This window comes from Argopecten irradians, chromosome 2 (assembly GCF_041381155.1).
Source record: "Argopecten irradians isolate NY chromosome 2, Ai_NY, whole genome shotgun sequence".
Classification (NCBI taxonomy): domain Eukaryota; kingdom Metazoa; phylum Mollusca; class Bivalvia; order Pectinida; family Pectinidae; genus Argopecten; species Argopecten irradians.
The window spans coordinates 35,677,252-35,701,554 of record NC_091135.1 but is presented as its reverse complement, the minus strand read 5'-3'; the positions used below and the strand labels follow the sequence as shown (position 1 = coordinate 35,701,554).

Below are 24,303 nucleotides of genomic sequence, written 5' to 3'. Positions count from 1 at the left end.
AAATTTTTCCTTTACGAATCATGATTGCTATCTTAAACAACTGAGTACATTATTTAAACTAGGAAACTGTTCTTTGTTGCTTGCTTTAAACATTTACAGGTAAAGTTACATATTTTCTTGATTCAACATAAATTGTAAATACTGTGTGCATTGCACAGTTGTATAAAAAAGCTTAATACAGTGTAACATAACGTAGATAAAAAGAATTTTTAATTCAAAGGGTTTTTTATGTGTAAGACTACTTAAATAAATAATTTGTGTTGTACGTTTGCAGTAATAAACAATAGGGTCCATCAAATATAGGACTGTTATCACTTCTTTTTACATATATGTTTTTGAAAATAATAGTCAGAGTGGTATACAGCCTAAAGTGTGCACAGTGCAATTGACCCGTGCAAAACTGTGAGGGTAAGTATCAACATCAATAATTTGTCTGAATCGGTTACAAAGCATCACTTTGTGTTAAAAGCAATTAACTTATATAGTTAACTGTGCAAAAAATATAACTGAAGCAAATCAACAAAAATTTTAATTCAGCATCAGTAAACATGTATAAAAGATGTTTCTTTTTCAAATGTTCTTTTTGTGAAAAACGTAAAAAGTACTGAAAACAAGTCAAAAGCATTGTTTAAATAATATATATCTGTTAAATAGAATAAATATGGAAAACCAAAATCATAACTGTCAAACAAAACAAAACTGATCAAAATGCTACCTGGTGAAGTTTTTTCTGAAATAAGAAAAATTGGATACAATATATAAATGTTTCTATCTATGTACAGGGCTTAGATGCTATATCCCTATCTATTTGTAGTAAACATCCTACATTCCTCTATTGATCAATTGCATGTGCATGGAATTTTACAGCTTATTATGTATCATGACTGTAAAATACTGTGAGTACTTCGACAATTACAAATCTCATTATTTGTTCAAAAATATGTAGAAAAAATCCTCTAAAATGTTGGGTAAACTAAATGTTTAATTTCTGCTTAATTATTTCACAATTTTAATATAATGAATCATTTCAAATTGTTTTTTAGGTAAAATATAGAGCATGAAAAAATTATTTTAAACATAATACAACTATTTCCTGGAAATGATACCTAAATCAATGGACCTTATTATCATATGCACCCCTGTATTTTACAATGAACTTTTCTTTTTATAGAATAAGAAGAGTTCAACTGTGTTTTCAAGGGGGAGAGTGAGTTAGAATGATCACTAGAACTGTATGACACATTCAGTTTGTTTGGTCTGAAATACCCACACATTGTTTTGTAGTTTCATGAAATGGTGATTCTACGTAGAAACACGCAAACCAGAGTTACCTCCCCTGCAAATACCATAGATCGTGGTAAACTCATTTGCATTCTTCTAAAAAGATCTTAGCTTATAGATGGAAGACCTTCCAGAAGCAGAATAGCTATAAATCAAGTATTGGGTAGTTACATTCTAGAATTAGAAGAGGGCAAATCAAGTTAGGGTCAGTAAAGTCCTCTACATTAAGAAATACAACATTCAACTATCCAGCAATATCAAGTTAAAGGTTGTTTGGAGGTTATTACTGAAAATGTTACTGGAGTATTCACTATTACAAACAAGTAAAATATTTTGATATTAAATAACTATACAATTCTACAATAAAAACAAAATGGTTCATATTAAATAGGAATCTACATTACAAAAGTATCATGTTTATACCTCAATGTTTATTTTGCTAAAGACTAGGCCAAAATTTCGTGAAACAAAAAAAAATCTTACTATATATTGAATATTATACATCTTATATATACTCTAACAGGGTTTCATAAAATGCGAAATAAAGAATTGTATTGTGAAAGAACAGTGGGGGCATAGAGTTATTACAATATTTTCAGCAAGTTTGCTTTAATTTGTTTCTGTTCCAAAGGCCTGTCATTTAGTCAATTTCCCTCTGTATTATTTTCACAAATAATTTTAAAGCTCCTTTGGTCAGCTAATAAGATATTGATTGATGAAAACATGTCTATATAAACTTGGCAGTAGTCATTAACATTGTGCACCATCTATACCCAGTTGCTTGTGTAGTACTGTGAAATTCTGTATAGGAGGCAACCATCATACCAAGTTTACATACATGTATATTATATTCTGTACATGTTGTTCCAGGGACAGTCCAGAATGTAATGTGTGGTCATGCTTACAGAACTAGTGATAATCAGGATTTCTGAGTATAGACAACAACCAGTAGCATGCATAAAATTGAATTTTGATGATGATGAAGATGATGATGACGATGGTGATAATGATGACATTGACATGCCACTGATATTCTACAATAAACACCGAGCTTCTAGAGATTTCTGTCTAAACCTTACAGATATCTAACACTATGACTCTGGTTGGTGAGATTGCCACTAAGACTAGTAAAACTTTCACCTTCACATTTTTAGAAGCTTTCGTATCAAAAGTTATGTCTCAATTCCTTTGTCACTTTTCATGTATATGTATGACACCCTGTGAAATTAGCTATATTTATAACCCTCCCTTTCCAGATTGTGACTTTAAAGAGGTTTGCACCGATGTCCTCTTGTATATGTCTGTACAGTATAGTACATTGTCGTAAGTCTGAAACTGCAATATATATATAAATGGTACGTAGCCTGACTTTCTATTCCACCAACACCCGATACCCATCCCCGTTTTATTTTTGAGAGTACTGTACAATAATAACACGGCTACCGCATGATGGAGACTTGCCCCATTTGTCTGTTAAAACTCCCTTCTTTTGGTTCATACCTAACCTTTCCTTGTGTCATGGGGAAAGACCCCATTTTCCTATCCCCACCATATGAATGCATCTACTCAACTCCCTTCCCTTGGTCTTCTCATCCCCTAATTGAGGGTTTTCTCGCTATCCCTATCGCCACCATACATAATATGCTTGGTCCATTCCCATACTGTGTTCTACCCTACCCCCTAAAGTATGATGCCCCCTTTGTTGTGGGGTATGGTGACTTACCTGACAGCTGGAAGGCGGGGAGGTTCGGATGTGACGCGACCTCTGCGAGGGAAGCCGTGGAGGAGGAGGTGGGAAGGGGACCAGTAGTGTGTGTGGATCGCTCAGCGAGCTGATAGGCTGATGGTGGTGAAGATTGGGATTAGTCATCCATAGTAGCATAGCAATATTTAGTACAATAAGTGTTAGTTAGTATAGATCAGCTTAGCTGTCTCACACCAGAACCAGACTAAACCCACACTGGACAGTCTCAGACCTAGCACACTGCTCAGGACATAACTTACCGGTGAAATAGTGTGATTAAGATAAAATAACAATATCCAGAATAGTAAATACCTGTAAATCACAGAGCTGATACATTAGACTGGCTGTACAGTCTAAGAATATTAGAATAATTAATTAATTAGTCTTAATAATTCTGGTCTTTATCTTTTTCTTAAGTTTCAAATGAAAGTGAAAGGAGATAATCTTAATATGTAGAATTCAGATCTACTTTTTCTTTTAATCTAAGTGGTCAGATATACCCATGTATGTTACACACAAGAAAATCACTTAGTGCTTTTAAAAGGTCATTGTACAATCTTCATTTGAATGCCATGTCATCCATATTTTCTTTCACAAAGAAGAAAAATATCTCATCTTGTTTTTACCTTTACATTCTAGTTAACAGTTCAGATAATTTCAGTAAAATTGACCATGTATCTCACACATCTACAAAGCAGTTAGCTAGCCCAGAGTATCTGCCAGTTGGTCTATATCCTAGCAAGGAGGCGACACAGAAAGCTCATGAATACTCAAATATCAAAGTAACAAACATGGTAATATTCTGGTCTGTGAAAGTGTGAATAGTGATATTTAGTACATAACAAAAACAAAAGTGTTAATAACATAAATATACAACATATATACAACAATCAGAGCTGTGACAGTAGATATATATATCTGTGTGGCAGAGGACTCAAACACAGACCAACTCAAGGTCATAGATTCTGATAGAGTTACTTCCCTTAGAGATAGAAAAGGTTGTATTAACAGCCAGGTTAAGATGGTGGAGGAAAGCAGGAGTACTCGGACAAAACCTGCCCCATATGAGATTCGAACTCATGACCAAGAGGTGGAGGGTTTGTGGTAATATGTCAGGAAATCTTAACCACTCAGCCCCTGAGTTGAAAATGAATTAAGGAACAATGTGTTATCATATATAGAGGGAAAATTGACCCTTGAGTTAGCAATGGTTTTGATAATCTGCCTACAGTACAAGAAAAGGTCATGAGAATGATGCCATTTTGTATGTACAGACGTCTATGTCAATATATCTATATAAAAGGAAAAAATTGTCTAAAATAGAATGATACACATAAGTAAAAGGCAAAGGAACGTCTATTAAGTTCCATTCCGAGATCAAAGCACTGCTAAAAAGCTGTAGTTTTAGACTCAGATGAGATGGTTGGTATGTAACAAAAGCATGCATGAATCATTCTCATGCAGAATTTCAATCAAAAAGATGTAGAGAAGATTTTACAAAGAGACACCTGTCAAACTGCGACCTGTCGAACAGAACAGGTTTCCGCTGAATACTCCACAAAGGAAAGCTATTGATGTAAATAGGAAAAAATTGGCCCATTTGATATATGTACCAAAAGTTATATAAAACAGACATTTGATCAAAGATTACCTTTTCAAAAGTTTAAAACTCCGGCTTCACAAAATCTTAGAACTCTTAGGACTATATGTTACTTGTAAAATGACAATTTGGGAAGTTGTTTGGTATAAGATGTTTTTCTTAAATAAAATATTTTCTTTTTAATTATCAATATTTTTTTGTTTATTTGATCTCACAAAAAAAAGGTGCTTATTCAATTGATTTTCTACGGTAAAAACAGTATGATAAATATTGAAGTGATAAAATGAAAATTATGTATGATCTTAGAAAAGTGACTTAAAGATGCTTCATAGCTGACAGAACACAAACGATACTCGTCATTAGAACAATAATTGGTGTTTAATAATTATATATATATATCTAATTAACAGAAGAAAAAAAATTGTATGAAATAATTTATTTCGCTTTTAGTGCATTTGCAATCAGTACTTCATTCCATATACAAATGTAGGACATAGTGACACAGAATTTTTTCGGGATGCAATTTATTATTTCTGATGTTTTTATCTTGAAGTAAAATTAGAAGCTCAAACTTTTCAATGGTGGTAATGGTGTAAAGTAAGTAACTTTCTTAACTGAAGAAAAACACTAAATTGTCTGTTCCTGTTATTGATAGAGAAAAATATACCATTTGTCAGTGGTGGAGCATCTTAAATTTATCCTTAGTTTTTAAAATTAATGTGACATTTCCCAATTTGGATAAATAAATAGCGTCAAGAACCATCGTCATTTTTTTTTAAAAATATTTTTAAATAATCTTTGATATTTCCTTGATAACTAAAATCAGTTTATGTCTGTTTCATGATCCAATAAGGAAAGTGTCACCTCACACATCTTTATCACCAAATTAAGAAACTTCACACTTTGTTAGAAATCCACCAGATAATCTTATATAACAGTTAAACATAACAGAAAGTAAACAGTACAGTAAAACCTGCCTTAGCGACCAGCTCTGTATAAAGAAAACCTGCTTAATAAGACCACTTTTCTAGGATCTCAAATGACTACTTTCAACACAATTCAACCTGTGTATAAAGACCACCTGGCTATAAAGACTGCTATTCCTCTGTCCCTTGGGTGGTCTTTATAGACAAGTTTGACTGTATATTTCGACATTGTGCAAAATTGATAACAAAAACAATTCTAATTCCATTGTCAATGCAGGTAAACTTGATAGTGACATCATGATTCTGACATATAAAATGGCACATTTTCAAGACAATTTCTACGCAAGTAGATGTGAATTGCATCCACAGTACTATGAAAGCATAATTGTTAGTTCAAATTAAACTTAGATTCCGATATATTGTTTCTCAAATTCATTGACTTTTTCACCCTGCAGATACAACTGAACCCATCTAATTCTAAAGCTGAGACAGTTCATTGTGAAATACTACAAGTATACAGTTAACCTAATTAGTGACTAATGCAAAACAGAGTATATGTATCATGAAGCAATTTTGTTTCCTCTGTAAATTCGTTTAGATTTGTATCTGGTAAACCTATATGGAAAGATACCAATAACATTCCATTATTGTGATTAAACTGCAAACAAAACTTTGAAATCTCAAAGAAAATAACACTCCAATGCGTGATTCAATTATACCTTGATTTTCATGACTGAACATCAAGTGATGTAATCTATATCTGAGCTATGTGATCAAATTGGTGTTTGTATTCATTTTTGAGAATCATACAAAATTTATATACTGTATAACATGTGTAGAAATTATTATTTTAGAGTCTTGAATATATAAAAGCTAACCATGAATATTTGTACACACAAAATTATTTGATATCCCCAAATCATGAAAAAGAATACCCAAGAATATTTCATGTTATATGCAGAAGCCATTGAATTCAGAGTTATAAAAAGTTTATGATGTCACAGTTATATCTTCCCAAAAAACAGAAATTGTTGTCCTATTGCCTCTCTATCTGACATGTCCAATATCTATTTTTAACTTCAGAGCTACTGAGTCTGGCTCATGGCAAAATGTTATTCTTCCAGCAATGAACTGCTTTGCGTTTAGAAATAGAAGAGTTCAAATGTTTGTTAGGAGGTAAAAAAACTACATAACTAGACACTGTCAATCATTTCAATATTAAACTTGCATCAATTGATCAACGGTAATACACTCAAAAATACACTCTATAATACAAATATCAAAAGACGGAACACCAAACAATCACAATTACAAACACTAAACATATTCTAAGGGACACAACCATAAGCTTTAAACAATTCAACTCTTAACAAACTACCACACATGCATTTGGATCCAATCTAAAGGGACGCAACTCTCACAAAACATGCACTGAATACAGTCTAAAGGGACATTACTCATACATATCACAAATTATATACATGTAACTGAAAGCCAATGGCTAACTAATACCCCAGCTTTTGGCCAGCTACCCTGTATCTGACACCATGGCAACTAAATGCTTCCCTTTTTTGTTTCCATGCTAATTGCTATTGAAGCATGTGATGTGTCAAATTATAGACATCCACATGTTACAACAATTGACTATGAGTTTTGAACCAAATTAACCTAAAGGCTAATTCTCATGAGTTATTGGCAATTTTACAAAATCTGGGATTAATGACCTGGTTATCATATGAAAGTCAAAATTTTGACCTGCAGTTCATCTATATATCCATGGTCCAGAACATCCCTGTGGAGTTTTACTGATATTGAAAAAGTTTAGGAGTTGTCTGGGCAGATTTTTTTCCTCACCCCCCCCCCCCCCCAAAAAAAAAAAAAAAAAAAAAAAACCCAAACAATTTATGAACAGTGGCCTAGTTCTGCAAACAAAAACCTGCATGCACATCTACATACAAGGTCCCCAGCATTGCTGTGAAGTTTCACTGAAATTGATCCAATAGTATAAATGTTGTAAATTCCCCACCCTCTACTGTAAGTTTGTTGTAGGGGCATCTACCATGCGGTAAACCAGATAACAGTCAAAGCCTAGAATAAGCCCAAAATATGCTCATAATTAGGGAACAGATAAAACAACACTAAATAAGCTCTTAAAAAAGGGACACGACTCTGTAAAACTTAAACCATATGTTATAAAGTTCCTGATCTCTGTAAGAATTCTGAGGAATTTGAAGTTAATTAATGAGCCATTGTTATTCCTATGTCTAACAAGGGTAAATATATAATTACACGTTGAAAGTTTTATATACTTGTGGAAGCAAGCAGATGACTCATCACTGAGGTTATCTTCCTTAGCAAATTAATAAATTTGATTTTATACAGAATAGGATGCTACATCGTTTTTATAAATTTGAATGATATTGCCTTATAATTTGTTTAAATTTTAATTACCCAAAAATGTATATCTTCATCTTTTGCACTTCCATGCAAATGTATAAAAGTGCTGCTGCTATGCACCAACGACTTACTGAAGTAAAGAGAATTATATTTCTAGAAATTTTGTGTTCTGTAATATAATTCAAAATTTCGCCTTACATTGATAATAACATTAAATACAATACAAAATAATTGTATCTTGTTACTTTTAAGTGATCTTAGCAGACAATTCCATTTCATCTGTTTCAAAGTGTTTTGCTTGTCCTGACCAACTTTATGATAAATGGGAAAACTCCCTGAATGCGATTTGTCCTCACTCAGATAATTTAAACAAAGTTCTAATTCCGAAAAAAAAAAGTTCGAATGTTTTTCTCTCTGATTAAAGTGTACATAGCATAGAAAATTGTCCTTTCATGAACCATACAACATTGCAGATAATGTTTCATGCAGTATACATAAATCCTTTTACCCAAAATAAACAGCAAACACATGAGTGACTCTGATTATACAGCTACTTTGACTTTTCTGTATATATGACGTGCCTCTTAAAAATTGAGAATATATGATATTTTATTAGTGATATACTTTGTTATTCCGTAAAAGAACATAATTAGAAGTTCAATGAGAATGAATATTTTCCACAGCAGAAATTGTTAAAACTAAACGCTATCAAATTAGTAATGAACAGGTAATGGCTCTGGGATTTCTGTGATGTATAATATATACTCTCTCGTTTCATGGCATGAGCACAAAGTTTAATATCATAGTATGCTAGTTATAATTGTAATAACTCATTAAGAATATCCTTATTAAAAAGGGTATCTTATGAATGCTTCTCTAATGCTCTCCGTTGAGTTACCAGCTGGAGCTGCCATTTAGTCACTAACAGATAAGAATATGACATAACAGATGAAGTATTGGCCTACTATACATTTATTTATTACTGAGTCAAATGAACAAATTAAAAAGTTTTCTGTCCAATATTATGACTAAGAACCTATGTTGGATTTAATTTGTTACTATCCATCCAACCTACCCCCTACCACTTTATCACAATGCTACTAAATCTACATCTAGGGAGATTCTAGAAATACATATCAACAACAATAGAAGATACAAAGGGTATATACATAAACAATTTTTTACACCCTTGATACAAATACACCAGTATATAGTTATAGGCAGTTTTACTAAACTGAATAAGGTTAGTCACACATATGTTATGAAGCCTGAATTTTATGAGGTTTGTGTTAAAGAAACTTGAGCTACATTAAAATTATTCTGTGAGAGTTACAACCAGATTCTTCTTTTTTTTTTAATTTTACAATTTCTAGTAAAAGTGAAAATCATAGGTGATGAAAAAATATTAACAAAACCCAAACACATACTTGCAAAATCAGGTAGTGTGCTCTACATAGACATTATAGGATGAATTGGGAAATAAATGATTAGAACCGAAGGCACAGATAAGGCAGGCCACAGCCAGATCTACCGGTCATCACTCACAAGCTGGACAAGACTGACCACTTACTTGACCACCCTTTGAAGAGGCTGGATGAGGAAGACACCGTGTGATAGGGACTATACTGTCAAAGAGAAGGGTCAAACAAGTTATACAACAAACTCTGATCTACCATTGGTTGGTTAAGGTCACATGACTTGTTTTCATTGGTCTGTTCTGAAGTCACATGACTTGTTGAATAGAAATACCATTGGATTCGTTGATAATGCCGTGCCTGTGTTGAATCCTTCTGTTGATAGCTGGTAAACCTAGAAGAAAGCCTTAGTCTGACTCTCTGTAAAGCAGACAAGTGAAAGTTTAGAAAAATTTGTCTGACCAGATACACAACTCAAAAAGATTGGCCCTCATTGGTGGTCTGAAACAGAACTGTAAGCACAAGATGCAAGATATGACGTACCATACTGATCAGCAGCAGAATTAAAGAAATAAGAAAAAAAATATTTTGCTTAAAACGGTAGGACGAGGACATTTAAAAAAGTTTCTGACCTGTAAAAGTCCATTAGAAATATTCCTAACATGCCCAAGTCTATGATTTACTGATGTCTATCAAAATACTTTATATGACAAATTGAGCCTTTTTTTTAATATTATAAATCTTTGTGTAGTAAATACCTGCCAAACATCACTACCATAGTTAGTAAAACTGCCAGCATGCTATTAGTAGTAACTATAGCAGTGCACTCAGACGGTCACCAATCAGACGTGATGCTCGACTGTAGACTACAAAATATACAAACGGTCTAACCTACAAAACAAAGCTTACAATGTCCAAGTGCATTATCACTATGTCAGGTAATGGTGTTTGGATACGTTGTTGACTATCTATTTGAAAAACAACATTTGTCTTTATTAACTATCATATTTTGTATTTTTCTATAAGCAAGTGCAGTGTGTTGATGGGTAATTTATTTTTAACATTAAAAATCTAAATTTTCTGTCAAGTGTGCGTTTGCTGAATGTTTTTTTTCTTTCATATTTCGTAATTCCTACATTTGCTTTACAATGTGTATTTTACCTTTGTTCAAATTTCAATGATTTCTAATACGCATTTCCTAATATCAAAACTCTAAATATCTGCTAAATAATTGTTTATGGAAAATAACATCTACATTTTTTTTTTTTTTTTTTTGCAAAGAATATCTGTACTTGGCTTATTTCTCATATAAAGTAATTTCTCTAATATGTACTTTTCTTTAATTCCCAAATTCTTATTTTCAGCCAAGTGCAATTCTCTTCAAATCAAACTTTAATGCTTTGTCAATTGTAAGTGTGCATTATCCTTATTTCTTCTTCCTTACTTTCTGCAAATGTACTTTTTCAGTTTTAATATTATCCATAGAATGTACTTTTTTTAAAATGCTAAATCAACTTTTTATTTCACAAAAAAAAACTTTCCTCAATTGTACTTTTAGACATTTTCATCAAGTGTGTATGCATACCCTGTTCGACTGTAATACCTGTTGATCGTTTCTGTACTATATTCTGTTATTATACACCTGGACCCATCCTACATGTTAGGGGTGCCAATGACCTAATATTTACACATATACAGCTATACCTTTACAACCATTGAGAATATACATACATGTGTTCAGATATACATTTATCATACAAACCTTCAAACCCCTCCTGTAAACAAAACGTACCGGGCATTTACAAACACAAGGAAAAATTTCACAAAGAAAATGTCTAAAATGAGTTTGCCTGGAAGCAGGAAACATGCCAACCAAAATCACAATTTTCACTGTCACACCTAAAACAGATGTGAAAAGGTCTTTATGGTGGAAGTATCAATAATCATTTTGATATTATTTGAAATGTGCCAATTTTGGGGGGAAAAATCATTTAAGGTCTTCTGAATTTTCGGTATTTGTATCAGTTACGAATTACCTCTCTAAGCTAAAATTTAGATATTTGAAATAAAACAAAGAGTCATTTAAACCTCTTAAAAAATTAATATTTTTAGCTTTGGTTTCTATGTCTATAAGAAATAGAAATTGGTGATCCCAATCTTAGTGGTCAGTGATGGTGTGGTCATTTGGTTGGCGTGTCTGTGTAAAGGGAGACAATAAAAGATCGACAGTATTGGTCACTTACGCAGTACATTATTCCATCCACTATCAGTACTACTGCCAAGGTAGTAGGCACTATCACCCTAATTTGTAAAAAACAGCATGTCAAAACAAGAAATGGTAAATACTAAGTATGCTCATAAACATCTCTTACAGCAATAGATATCTTCTTGTATGTTAGGTCTGAAAGGTCTGGTGTGTCTGCTCTTGAGATAAGGCATTTAGTTTACCTATTCGCTGATATTATTTAACATATATCACAAATTTAGAAAAAAAATGTTGTCATACAGAGATTTAGAATTTAATGAAATACCTTCTCACAAGAGCAGACACTTTTGTGAAACCATTCAAAACAAATCATAGAGTTTCAGAGAAAAATCACTGACATGTTGCCATTTTTGTCAATTACAATTGTGTAAACTGGGGCCTCAAACTTTTGCGCCAGCTTTAACTGAAGTTTAAGGAATGGACTTTTTTCTATTTTAAATCTCATTTTGCTTTAAACAATCAAATATAAAATCTTGATATAAAAGCTCACTTTTCTCAGTATTAGAGTTTAACTTTTGTCATATGTTTATAATCATTAATATTTTTATTTCAAATAAACTGTAATAACTGGTTAGGGGGTTTTTTTCTGTAAAATTCATTTCTACTATAACTAGTTTTGAAATGTCGAGTGCATTGACACAATTTTCAATGGCCAAAACTCAAAATGATGAAGATGATATGATGCATTTTTCAGAACAAGAAACTATCTTCTACAGAATATCAAATGAAAAATAATTGTCATATGTGTAGATGAATGATAAGATTTAGTATGAATCCTTTCTCCTCATCTAATGAGCACTCCTTGTAAGCATACTAAACATTAAATTTTACAAAATGAAGCTATTTATCAAAATACTGAAAATTTTAAACACAACAGAAAATACATATTGGTGACAAGTAGGCAATTCCATTTTGCCTGTTGCCCAATCCATTTGTTAATACTCCATCTTTTACACTTTATATCCTATTTATGTTTATAATTCTTGTACTACCAATAAAATATTTTGAAATTGAAAATTGCCATTTCCTTGAAGAAATCTAATCTAAATGATAGCACCTTATATTTCTCTTTCGTCTAGGACATCATCGTAATTCCATTATTTGGAGGATTAGAATGCTTAGCATTTACAGACCAGCTGAATAAATTCTTTGAAACATGCACAATAAATCTAATTTTGCACAACATTACATAGCAATGCTTTATATGGCCAAGGTTTCAACATGCAATTAAAAGACCTGTATAGTGTATACAAAAGAACAATTATAAAATAAACACATGAAATCTAACTTTTGTTATCAAAATTAAATACTGAATATTTATAAACACAGCCTACATCTCATAGTAATTCTATTTCTACTTTAATTTAAATCAGAAAGGAAGGTCAAAACTTTTTTTTTACAAACAAAACATTATAAATAATACATATCGGTCTAAAGATTCATGAAACAATTTTAAAGCTCACTTTTTGCTCAGCCAATCAAAAATTACTTTTCTTAACATCGTCTGTGATTGGTTGAGCAAATGCGATAATAATTTTTACCTAAGACTGTTTCATGATCTTGAGACCACGACTGTAATGGAAATGTTTAAATTAAAACAAGGGAGTTAAAATTGGACTGGAAAAAGCTGTTTATTTTCACACAAAACCACAAGTATATGCTATTACAGAAGTCAACATTTTAAAGAAATCATGTTGTCACTGAAAATCATTGGGTCCGGGACATGCATCAGGCTATCAACTGGTTTTTGCATTACCAGAAGTAGGGACAAGTTCAAAAAAAAGAAAATATATTCAGTTGTATTAACAAATTCTCACATCAGAATGAATAAAATTTCTCAAGCTCAAGTTCAGACATGGCAAAACATTCCCTCGTACAAATAGATACCCCTGAAGTAGCAGATAAGATTTCACGATTTTAAAGCTCAGAAGGAAAAAAAAAATACCGCAGCTTTTTTTCAAAAATGCAAAAATAGAGTCAGTTTGGGTTTTTTTTAAAGAATTTTGTACATCCGAGCCATTCCTCCCATTTCAATATTTTTTCTTTTTATTATTTTTTTTCAAACAGATGTACAGCCTATTGAACATATTTCATTCAGCAAGAACATTTAGTCTAGAAACCTATAGAAATTTTATTACTGCAGTATAAAGAAATCTGAAAATTCTTCAATCTTGAGCATTTACAAGCCTCTGTCTCGACTAACTAGCAAATCATAAAACTAGGAAAGCGACAACTGATGGATTTTCAAAAGGTATTTGGAAGAAATGAACATCTCATTCACACTGTCTACAATACTTACCGGAGCACTGCTTTTGTTGTCATATATTTGAGGAAGACTGTAGCGCACCTGAGAGTACATTTTACATCAAATATTCTCTGTTCATTTGAACATTTTCTGCAAGTGTTACCTGAATTGAAGGTGGCTATGGTCTGGTAAAATTTGATAGCCGACCCTTTGATGTTTATCATATTGTTCATACAGAGATATGATAAAAGGGCAATACTAGAAGAAAGAAATGGTTCTACCAAATAGCTCAAAACTCCTAAAAGTTCAAACAAGTGCCATTTTGACAGCAAAGCATCAGATGACTCTACAAACACAAGTACAGACTACAAGTCTCTAAATTGTTCTACAATTGTTCTAGAATGTGCCAGAGGTCTACCAAAGAAAGTCTTTATGATTTAACAAAACAAAATATATTTCTACAGCAAAAACACACCAGTAGGTTCTAAAAACCATTAGATTGTTCAATAAAATGCAAAATCAAAACGGTTTTGTCAAACTCTAAACTGTTCTGCAAAACTTGTCAAACTCTAAACTGTTCTGCAAAACTAAAGTGGGTTCTGAAAGGTTCATAAGATGAAGACATTTTACAGAAGATAAGCAAGATCAACAAAACTACTTACAAAGGCTAAAATACCCACTCTAGATTATGCCACTTTGATTAAACCAAACGAAAAATGATAAAGATGAAACTTTAGTAAATGAGAATGAGATTTTACAAAATGGTTTTACCCTTTTAAAATGAGCTTCTTCTGCATTGTTATTCTGGCAGAAAACAAGACTTTGTTTTCCCCTTAGAGATATAGAGCAGTGCTAAAACTCTTCAAGTGCAAAAAGTTCAAACAAGAAGAAATTTTACAAAACCTTATCATACAAATTCATCTAGAAACTATAAATAGATCTACTTAGAAGCCATAATATTAATCTGAAGGGTATTGCCAAACATTTTCAACATGAAAGTTTTCCTTTATCCAAGAGTTTCTCTTTCACTTAAGACTTCAACCATACAACAATTTGCAAATCAACATCACTTGCAGAATTGAACATAAAAACAAATACATTTCTACAGAGACATAAGCGAAGACCACGATATTGAGCCTGTTGATAGCCTGATGATGGTGTTTATACTGAAATCCTGACTGGAATCCAAACATATTTATCATCTGAACAATCTGTGGAAGAATACAGAGAGACAAAGGGTACAATCTATATCAAATGTCAGGTACATGAAAGTGTGTACGAGTTATAAATTGAAAGGTAAAAGCAAGGCAGACAATAAGTGTAGCAATATAATACATAAGTTCTGATGCCGAACCATCTTCCCCACCATTGTTATAGTCCCCCACTAGTATCACAGATACAGCAGTGAGTGCATAAATGGTCACAACCCAGTAAACACTTACAGTTGGAGGGATGTACTCGACAGAAGACGACTGATGTAACGGCCGCTGTACTTCTTGTTTGTTCCAGAACACACAGCACAACATGGCTAATGTCTGTACATCATGTAGTCCACTGTAGAAATCCATACTGGGAAACAAGAATTTGTCATTTGATTCATAAGTAATGATTTTTTTTAAATATTATTTACATAAATTAAAAGTCTCACTAGCTGTACTTCACTCATCCAATTTTTTGTAATGACCTGTTCTGTCCTTATATTTATTTTTACTGTATTAATAATTCACTAGTGTCTCATCAATTTTCCATATCAAATTTTTCTAATGTCTGTCTAAATTTATTTAAATAAATTATAGCGCATACAGTAAAACAAGTCTCTGTATAACAAGCACCTGCTTGATAAAAGCACTTTCTTTGTGCCCAAATTGGCCAATACAAACACAATACACAAGTGTCTGACAAAATCAGCTTTGAAGAACTTTTTCTTTGTCCTCTGGATGATCTTTATAGACAAGTTTGACTATGACTTATGTTTCTGTAGTTATGTTTTGTTTATTTACAAGTGTGTGAGCAGCTGCCTTGCGAATGGGTGTCGTCCCCAGGGACTGCCATCGTCAGGATTGGAGGATGGAGCAAGTCTCTTGTCAGACATGAGGGTAATCAGGTTCCATAACTGTGAAGTATTACAGGAATAATCGTTTACAGTTACTGCACAAATAGAGATATATTAAAGAAAGATAATGATACAGATTACAGCATTATGAACAAGTCTTGGAAAGTCGTTTTTAAGGCTCATCCTAAAGCAATTTAATTTAACTCATTCACCCCTGAAGACACATTTAGATTTTTTTTAATCAAAGACTAGACCTGTCCATATTTTTTTTATAATATATGAAAACCTTAGTCCAATGATCTTTACCATAAAAAAATAGAATGTGTCTTACAGTAATTATAATAAATACCTGTACTAGGTCCTTCCTGCCTACACTAGCTGCCTGAGAAGCGTTGTGTTGACACATCCCCGGTATATCATCTAAATCTATCCTGTAACCAAGAGGTTGTAGAAATTATTTCTGTTCAAGTGAAAATTGGCATCTCCATATAATGAATTATATGTGGTTACTTACTTTCCAGGTTTGGAACTTTCAAATTATTTTGAGAGTTGAAATATTTGTTGCTCATCTTTGTAACAATGATTCCACTACTGTATAACATGATATATTCCTTGTGTAGATAATGTTTGTTGTTTTTGTAGTTTGTGTCGAACCGCAACATTAAAACAAACAAAAGTTGGTTAATATGTTATCAACAAGAGATCCCAGAGGGATCTTGGCCCCCAACAAAGAATGATCTATGTCTGACAATAGAAAGAGGGATCTTTTCTCTGCTTTTCAAACTTTTACTACATAATAATACATATGAAATTTGAGAAAGATCCTTTGAGTACTTTCTGAGATATATAACAGTAACAAACTTCAATTATCAAAATCCTAAATGGCTTCCTTTCGGCCATCTTGTTGACCGATGGTTCTGAAAACGCAATATGCACACCTAAGGTCCTAGGGGAACATACATATAAAATTTGACAGATCCCTTTATTACTTTCAGAGAAATAGCGGTAACAAATTTCAATTATCAAGATACAAGATGGTGGCCAGCTGTCGGCCATCTTGTTTACCGATTGGTCCCAAAATGCAATATGCACAACTAGGGGCCTAGGGGAACCTATACATGAAATCTGGGAAGAATCCGTTTAGGACTTTCTGAGAATTGTCTAAATCCAAGAAGGCGGCGGCCATCTTGTTAACCAATCGGTCCCAAAATGCAATATGCACCACTAGGGCCCTAGGGGAACCTACATATGAAATTTGAGAAAGATTCCTTTAGCCCTTTTTGAGAAAATAGTGTTAACAAGAAATGTTAACGGACGGACGGAAGGATGGACAGACCACAGACCACGGACAAAAACCGATTTGAATAGCTATAAATATGCTAACCACAAACATTACGTCCCATTACATATTTTAAAAACTCTAAAAGATAAAGTATTGTATTGACTTTTACATTTGTGTCTCCATAGCAACCACAAAAACAACAAAAACCTCTACACACAAAAACTCCATGTAATACAATATTCACAATTAATGACTTATAATCTCTTTGTTCTAAATCTTGAATATGTTTTCCCGTACAAAGAACAAAATGATTTGTAGCTGTTCTTAGCTCTGGCAGAACCTCAACAGAGAATACCTTCAAAGTCTGTACCAGAATCAGAAGATATCAAATTATGTGCTTAGAGAAGTATTTCAGAAGAGATAAACAGTAAGTGTTGTCTTTTGTGTTAGATCCTTACTTATAATGTGTGCCCAGGTTTTTGTTGATCGGTAACAGGTAACTGCTATCGTAGATTTTGACTGGGGCCAGATTGGGACCCTTCTGTTTGTCAATCTCTTCACTCTTGTCCTTCACCACTTTTGACTTCATTCTCAGGCTGTTTTTCTTCTACAATTTAAAAATATTCTAAAATTATTTTCTTTTTATATTGTACCTCTGGAAAAAAAATAATGAAACACATTGCATCACCTAATGAGTAGCAACAGCTATAAAATGCTCGGAAATGCAGATTTTTTACCAGTCTTTATTTTAAATATATATCATCAAAAACTATTCTGGCAACTCTAAAATTCCTTATTACAGAATTACCTCCCCTGCAGGTAGGTATCCAAAAGACATTGTGACATCATTGTTTTGTGATGAAAACTCGCATCCTTTTCTATGAAAAGTATTACATTATGCTCAAAAACACATGACACCATAATCAATACCTACTTACAAGGGCAGATGACTCTGTAATATGCAAATGCAGAATACTTCTGTTTATAGATCTTTCTCAGTTCTCTCACATATACATTATATAAATACTACCTGCATTAGAGGGTGACAGTGCCTAGTGTCACCCCGAGGATATCACTGTCACCTGAGGTGAAGCCGAGGGTGACAGTGATAATCCGAGGGGTGACACTAGGCACTGTCACCCTTTAATGCAGGTAGTATTTATTTTATTATACCAAAAGTCTAGAAACAAAACTAGTTTCAAGTATTTTCAATCTATTGAAACATTTTAACTGATTTTAGCAAAAGTCGAACAGTCACCGTCGACAGTAGAATAGCATATCATGATCAGCTTCTACTCAGTAGCGCTAACTATCATTGCATTATAAAAAAGAATACTCACAATAAACATTTAGTGAAAATTCTTGTTGTCTTGTCTCCTGCGTTTGTTTAAATCTTAATGTTTTTGTAAACCTCAATGAATTTTTATTTCGTCCCGTCGTCTGTTTACAACATTAGCAACGTCACGAAGACGCTTGAAATCGCATGTCTTCCGTTCACCTAATCACCGACAGGTTCTTAAAAACCAACATATAGCGCTGGACGGTAAGCGAAAAGGTGTAAACGGAAAGCTCCGTCCTTAATTTAAAAAAAATACATTGATATATAGACTAATTTGGCAAAACCATTACTAAATAGCTCTAGATAAATTTTGAAGCGTAGCTTCAAAAAACAAAGATGGCGTCGAAAAAAGAAACGAGTGCGCATCTTTTTTGGGCGGTTAATATTTTGCACTGTCAAAAATACACTATCACCCGTTGCTAGGGGGTTGCTACGAACGTGTCTATTGTTTCCTATTGTTCTAATGTTACCTGCCATGTGATAGTGTAAAACACAAATATCTCTCGACCAATCAGAATGCAGGATTCTCACTTGAGGTATAATGAATGCGAATACCAGCTTTGTTTTTTAATTCTTGAAAAGATGTCTGAGAAAAGGCATATCAGAAGTCAAATGGTTGAGTGCTGCTCGCAGAGACTTTGATCCTGATCTGTCTGTTAGAGTTTGCAGAGTCAGCAAATCACTTTAGCGGAGGTCAATTAATATTTTTTTACATAGAATAAGACAGAAGAACATCAATCCAAGGAGTAGCATTTGTAAGCTGCAAACACAAGACTTTCTGAGTGTTAGACAGCATTTGGTTTTACTAATATACATCTGAAGATAAATTCAACTTTCCCTTATACATGCCACCAACTACAGGATGATACTGTACACCAACTCATTTTGTGCAGCTACTTAATTTTACATTTTCCTACCAAACTACTTTTTCACAAGAATCTTATTTCCCGATTTAGTTTCATATTATTCAACTGTACCTGTGCTCAAAACAAATTTGCGGTACTAACCACCAATGAAGTGTGCAAACTTTAATCAACCCCAAAATTAAATAGGTTTACTATGTGAGAGTTTACTGCCAAGAAAGATTCTTTTCCCCATCAGAATCAGAATCTGTGGAAATAGTGTACATTACTCACCTTCTGTTCTTTATAGTAGTAGGACTTGATCGTGAAGGGATCCGAGGTGGTGGGCGGACTACGAGCAAATGGGTACTGTTGGTACGGAGTAGGAGCAGCATGGTTACTTCGTATCCTTGCTCGGGATCCGTACTGAGTCAGCTCTGACAAGGCTCTGAAAGTCAGAGAGGATGTTAGTGTATAAATGTATAAAGAGTCATATAAATGAGGGTATGTCAGCTCCGACAGTGCTCTGAAAATCATAGTAAGTATACAAATGTATAAGACTATTTCATTTGAGGGCATGAAGGAAGGAGATATTTCCCCAGAGGTGTCCCTAAATTTGGTTTTACCTAATAAAGTAACTCCGAGGGTAAATATCCATCCTTTTCTATTTTTTCTAATGACGTCATAATGCATGTAACGTCATATCATCATCGTGCCGTCACAATAAGGAATTGTTACCAAGACCCTTGTACAATAATATGTACTGAATATAGGTTTATTAACCTGGACAGGCCTTTCTGTCACAGGACGATATGAGAGATTTATGACATATCTAAAAAATGAATGGATTGTTTTTATTTACTCTACCGATCTTTTTAATAGCTGACTCGGTATGTGATGACATTTTTATTATGTGATGTCAATAACCAAGGCATAAAATAGGAACACGATCAAGCTATATAACTAAAGTGTAATATAGAGTTGTTTTGGGATGTGGTTTAACTTTCAAAACTAAATGTTACTGAAGATATGGCTAAAATAACTATTAAAAGCTTTTAAATATTCTAGTACAGCTTTTACCAACTTGCAGTTGTACATAGCATTACTTACTTTGGAGTGTGATCTGCACCTGTTCTAGCTTTCTTGGCTTCTCTGGCTCTCCCAAATACAACCAAAAAGCCTGAATAAAAACAGAATCCATATGAATTACCAGCTGTAAATATGTCATCTGATAGTGCAGTTAGTGGATATAACTGATAATCATGTGACAATTTACTTAATACTTTTTACCAGGTAACTTATATAATTTGATTGGTAAAGAAAAAAAAATCAGATTTAAAAAAATATCTTAGTCTTTGGGACTAAGGCTAACCTATAATTTGACCAAGTATTTGAGTAAAATGAGTTCAAAGGTTAGTCTCGACCAATGAAATTAAAAAGGGTCTTAAATTGATAAAGTTTTAGCTTTCATGAAACAAATCTATTTCAAAACATGATGTTTAATACAACAAATAAAATTGATAAAAACAAAACAAAAGGTGCAGCAAAAATGTACAAAATGTATCTAGATGCAATAAAGTCTCCTTTTGTATAGGAAGGCATCAGACTCATCAAAGGATTTATTCCTTAGAAAGAACAACTATATTTCATGTGACAATTACCTGCAGCACAAAAGCGAGCTCCACTGGTGCGAGGGAACGGAATGTTATGGTCCAGCATGTAATGGTATGGACTGTAGTGGGGCGGGAACTTGTTGTGGCCGTGCAGCTGTTTCGTAGGTTTGTGTACAAATGGTAGATGCATGGGAGTCTCTGATTCTGGAGTTCTTCTGTCATCAACCTGTGTTCAAAAGGGAAAGAAGAAAACTTAAAGGTGACATCTTCTCTGATTTTCTATCATATCCTATTCCAATTATATTTTAGTTAATCAGCCAAGTTACATTTATTTGATTCATTAATAGATTGATTGAGATAATTTATTTGTTATCACAAATATATATTTAAGATTTAAATGAACAAATACCATAGAAAATTTATATTTTGTTAATGGGCTGATATTGAATGATAACACGAAGTTATCAGTTCTTGTGAGTGAATACTGATTGATAACAGCATTGGTTTATAAATGAAAATTATGTTGATTTCTCTTAACGTCCTTAAATGAATCTGACAGTACTAGTTATCTTTCCAGGTGGGTCGGTATTGATCCTGAACTAATGTTTGTGATCATAACATTTTCCAGAGAAAACGACAGGAGTTTCACTCATTAGATAATGATGCAACAGTTGATACCTACCCAAAAGGACAGATAACTTTGTAATATGCGAAGACTGAATAACAAATGACGTCACAACCTACTCTCGAGAGAAGGTAACTTTGTATGACTTAAGGATAAAAATCATATAAAACTGACCGTGAGCTTCTCTAGGTACATAGCCAACTGTCTGAGGACTGGCTCCAGACAATTAGTATTCCTCGTCACATGTTTCAGACAGATATCGGTTAGGCCCTGCAATGGTGATGTTAACTTTATAATAATCACAGAAGAAAGTAATTAAGATACAAATGTATGATAAGTCATACTTCTTTAATTCAGAAACTAGATGCATATATTCTGCCAGAAAAACATCAACAACCAAGAATAGTTTTAGATCCCATAAGATGTAAATGGGAACAATTTGGAAGGATTTACCAAGGCTCATTCGGCCTGCATTGAGCACTCACCTGCACAAGTTATCCTACTTTAATTAACATAATTTATAACACACATGCTTTAGACCTAAAATCAGTATAAAGTGTCTAAAGGAACTGAAAAGTTATTTCAAACATTTAAACTTACTGTAAGCATACTTCTTTTAGCGCTAAAGTACATAAGTTGTATTGACCAGGTTAACACAAAGATAAATTCGCACAATCACTATAAACTAATATAAACTATATAAAAAAATGGAGTTGGGACATTTACAATCTAGTACAGCATTTCTGGCATGAAAATTGCTAAAAATAAGATTACTACTAAAATATCTAAGTTTACAGCATCTGACCTAGTGACATTGAACTTAATCTAAGGTCATTTCAACGAGCATAGGAACATACCAGGTGAAGACGTTGTTGTACTTTGTTGTTGATGGTAGCGTACAGGATGTCCAGAGTGGGCATGTCATTGTTAGGGTAGTTGTCTGGGAAGACCAGCTTCAGACGGACGTTGTGGTTGTTAGCCATCGCCAAGACGATACATGTCCTCGTAGTAGGATTCAACTGAGAGTAGACAAAGACATTATCAACTAAAATCTTACAGACCAAAGCATTTGATTGTTTATTTACATGTGGTCATTAGCTTTTACTTCATGATATTCTACAATGAATTTTTACCTAAATTCATATTCTATTTGGGTATTGTTTTCAGTACCAAATGTTTTTCTTTTCTTTCTTCATTTTGTTTTGTTTTTTTATATTGGTGTTTTTAAAGGCATTCTACAATATCAGACCAGAAATTATTGCAAATGAGAGTGAATACATTAATAGTGTGAAAATAAAATCAAATACAAAATGGATTCTTTAAGAGAACATCCATATATATATATATATTAAATTGAAAACTTTTAATTTAGATCCAGTATAAGATATTTTAGGGTATACTTGATCTTTTCATGTATTTTTTTTTTTTTTTTTCCATTAGCAATACTGAACTGAGATGATAGAACAAATTAAACCCATCTTTAAGTTTAAACAACACTCACCTCTTCAACAACAATATTAGGAATCTCCACATTGACCAAAGAGAACTCTTGTTTCAGAGTACGTGGTTGCTGAGCCGTGATACTGTCCGGACTCCCTGAGGGTTGACGATTCGCCTCACTTCCATCTCCCTCCTCCCCCTCGTAACTATTAGTACTACTAACCAGGGACATGGTACCCAACTCTTCTCCTTCAGGTAGGTCTCCAACATCATGTCCACATAACTAAGAGACAAAACATATCAGGAAATGTAACAGAGGCAGACTAGGAAATATAACAGAGGCAGACTAGGAAATGTAACAGAGGCAGACTAGAAATTGTAACAGAGGCAGAACCAAAGAACACAAATCTTCAGTGATGTACTGGATTCGTCCAAAACTTTGAGAACCTTCTATATTTCTTTGAATTGAGACTCATCGAAATTTGAAATTTGGTGTTCTAAAATTGCAATGATATAACAATAGGGAAGTATCTCTGGCCAGTAAGTAGCAAATGCCACATGTTGACCATGAACTTGCAACCAAGATATGAAGGACTATTAGTCAAATTCCAGCCTTTTTAATATTTGTGCTACCCACAGTTACAAAATTCTTGATATTAAAGAGGTTACTATCACTGTCATTCAATTTCAATATACACCCAACTTCAAAGCCATACAGTAAACCATTGCTCAATCTTTTGATGTACATCAAAGGATCTAATTACTGTCTCACCTGTTGTCACACACAGAGCCTTTAGTTTTCTCATTGTCCAAGGGTGGATATGAGGACAGTGATAGTAAAACCTGGAGTATTGAGGATGCAGTTACCTCTATGAGCCCCCATCCAATCATTTCATGGCATGGACAGAAGATGTTGCCTACCTTCTGGTGCTGTAGGTCCACCTTCCACACACGGAGGGTCTGGTCCCGCGCCCAGGTCACCAGCTGGAAGTCACGGTCATCGTCTGTCTGCTTTCGCCACTGGAACTCTAAAATAGCATCTTGATGTCCCATGAATTGGTGTACAAGTTGGACATTATCTTCAACAGTCCAAAGATACAAAGAGTTGTCTCCCCTCCTTATCTGTGGTACAGCTACAGTGACTAGACCATGTCCAAATGGCTGTAAAAAAAAAAAAAAAAAAAATACAATTTCAATTCTTTAAGCAGAAATCAACATTTACATACAAATTCTAT

At 33.4% G+C, this 24,303-nt stretch overlaps 1 protein-coding gene across 11 annotated transcripts in view; it reads right to left on the bottom strand.

Annotated features, from left to right (window-relative positions):
- The window catches only part of LOC138315309 (GATOR2 complex protein WDR59-like), a 41,656-nt gene that overhangs the window by 7,585 nt on the left and 9,768 nt on the right, over positions 1–24,303 (bottom strand). For 2 of the 11 annotated variants that reach the window (XM_069256214.1, XM_069256224.1), the window contains 15 exons: positions 23,990–24,229; positions 23,130–23,351; positions 22,486–22,647; positions 21,803–21,898; positions 21,052–21,229; positions 20,501–20,570; positions 19,685–19,838; positions 17,668–17,816; positions 16,277–16,358; positions 15,875–15,987; positions 15,317–15,443; positions 13,929–13,976; positions 11,607–11,664; positions 3,005–3,121; positions 716–730 (listed from right to left, as the gene is read on the bottom strand). In XM_069256214.1, the coding sequence (XP_069112315.1) occupies positions 716–730; positions 3,005–3,121; positions 11,607–11,664; positions 13,929–13,976; positions 15,317–15,443; positions 15,875–15,987; positions 16,277–16,358; positions 17,668–17,816; positions 19,685–19,838; positions 20,501–20,570; positions 21,052–21,229; positions 21,803–21,898; positions 22,486–22,647; positions 23,130–23,351; positions 23,990–24,229 (1,831 nt within the window). Of the gene's footprint in view, positions 1–715; positions 731–3,004; positions 3,122–9,518; positions 9,574–11,606; positions 11,665–13,928; positions 13,977–15,316; positions 15,444–15,874; positions 15,988–16,276; positions 16,359–17,667; positions 17,817–19,684; positions 19,839–20,500; positions 20,571–21,051; positions 21,230–21,802; positions 21,899–22,485; positions 22,648–23,129; positions 23,352–23,989; positions 24,230–24,303 lie in introns of all 11 variants that reach the window. The other 9 variants (XM_069256215.1, XM_069256216.1, XM_069256217.1 and 6 more) reach the window with 9 other exon arrangements.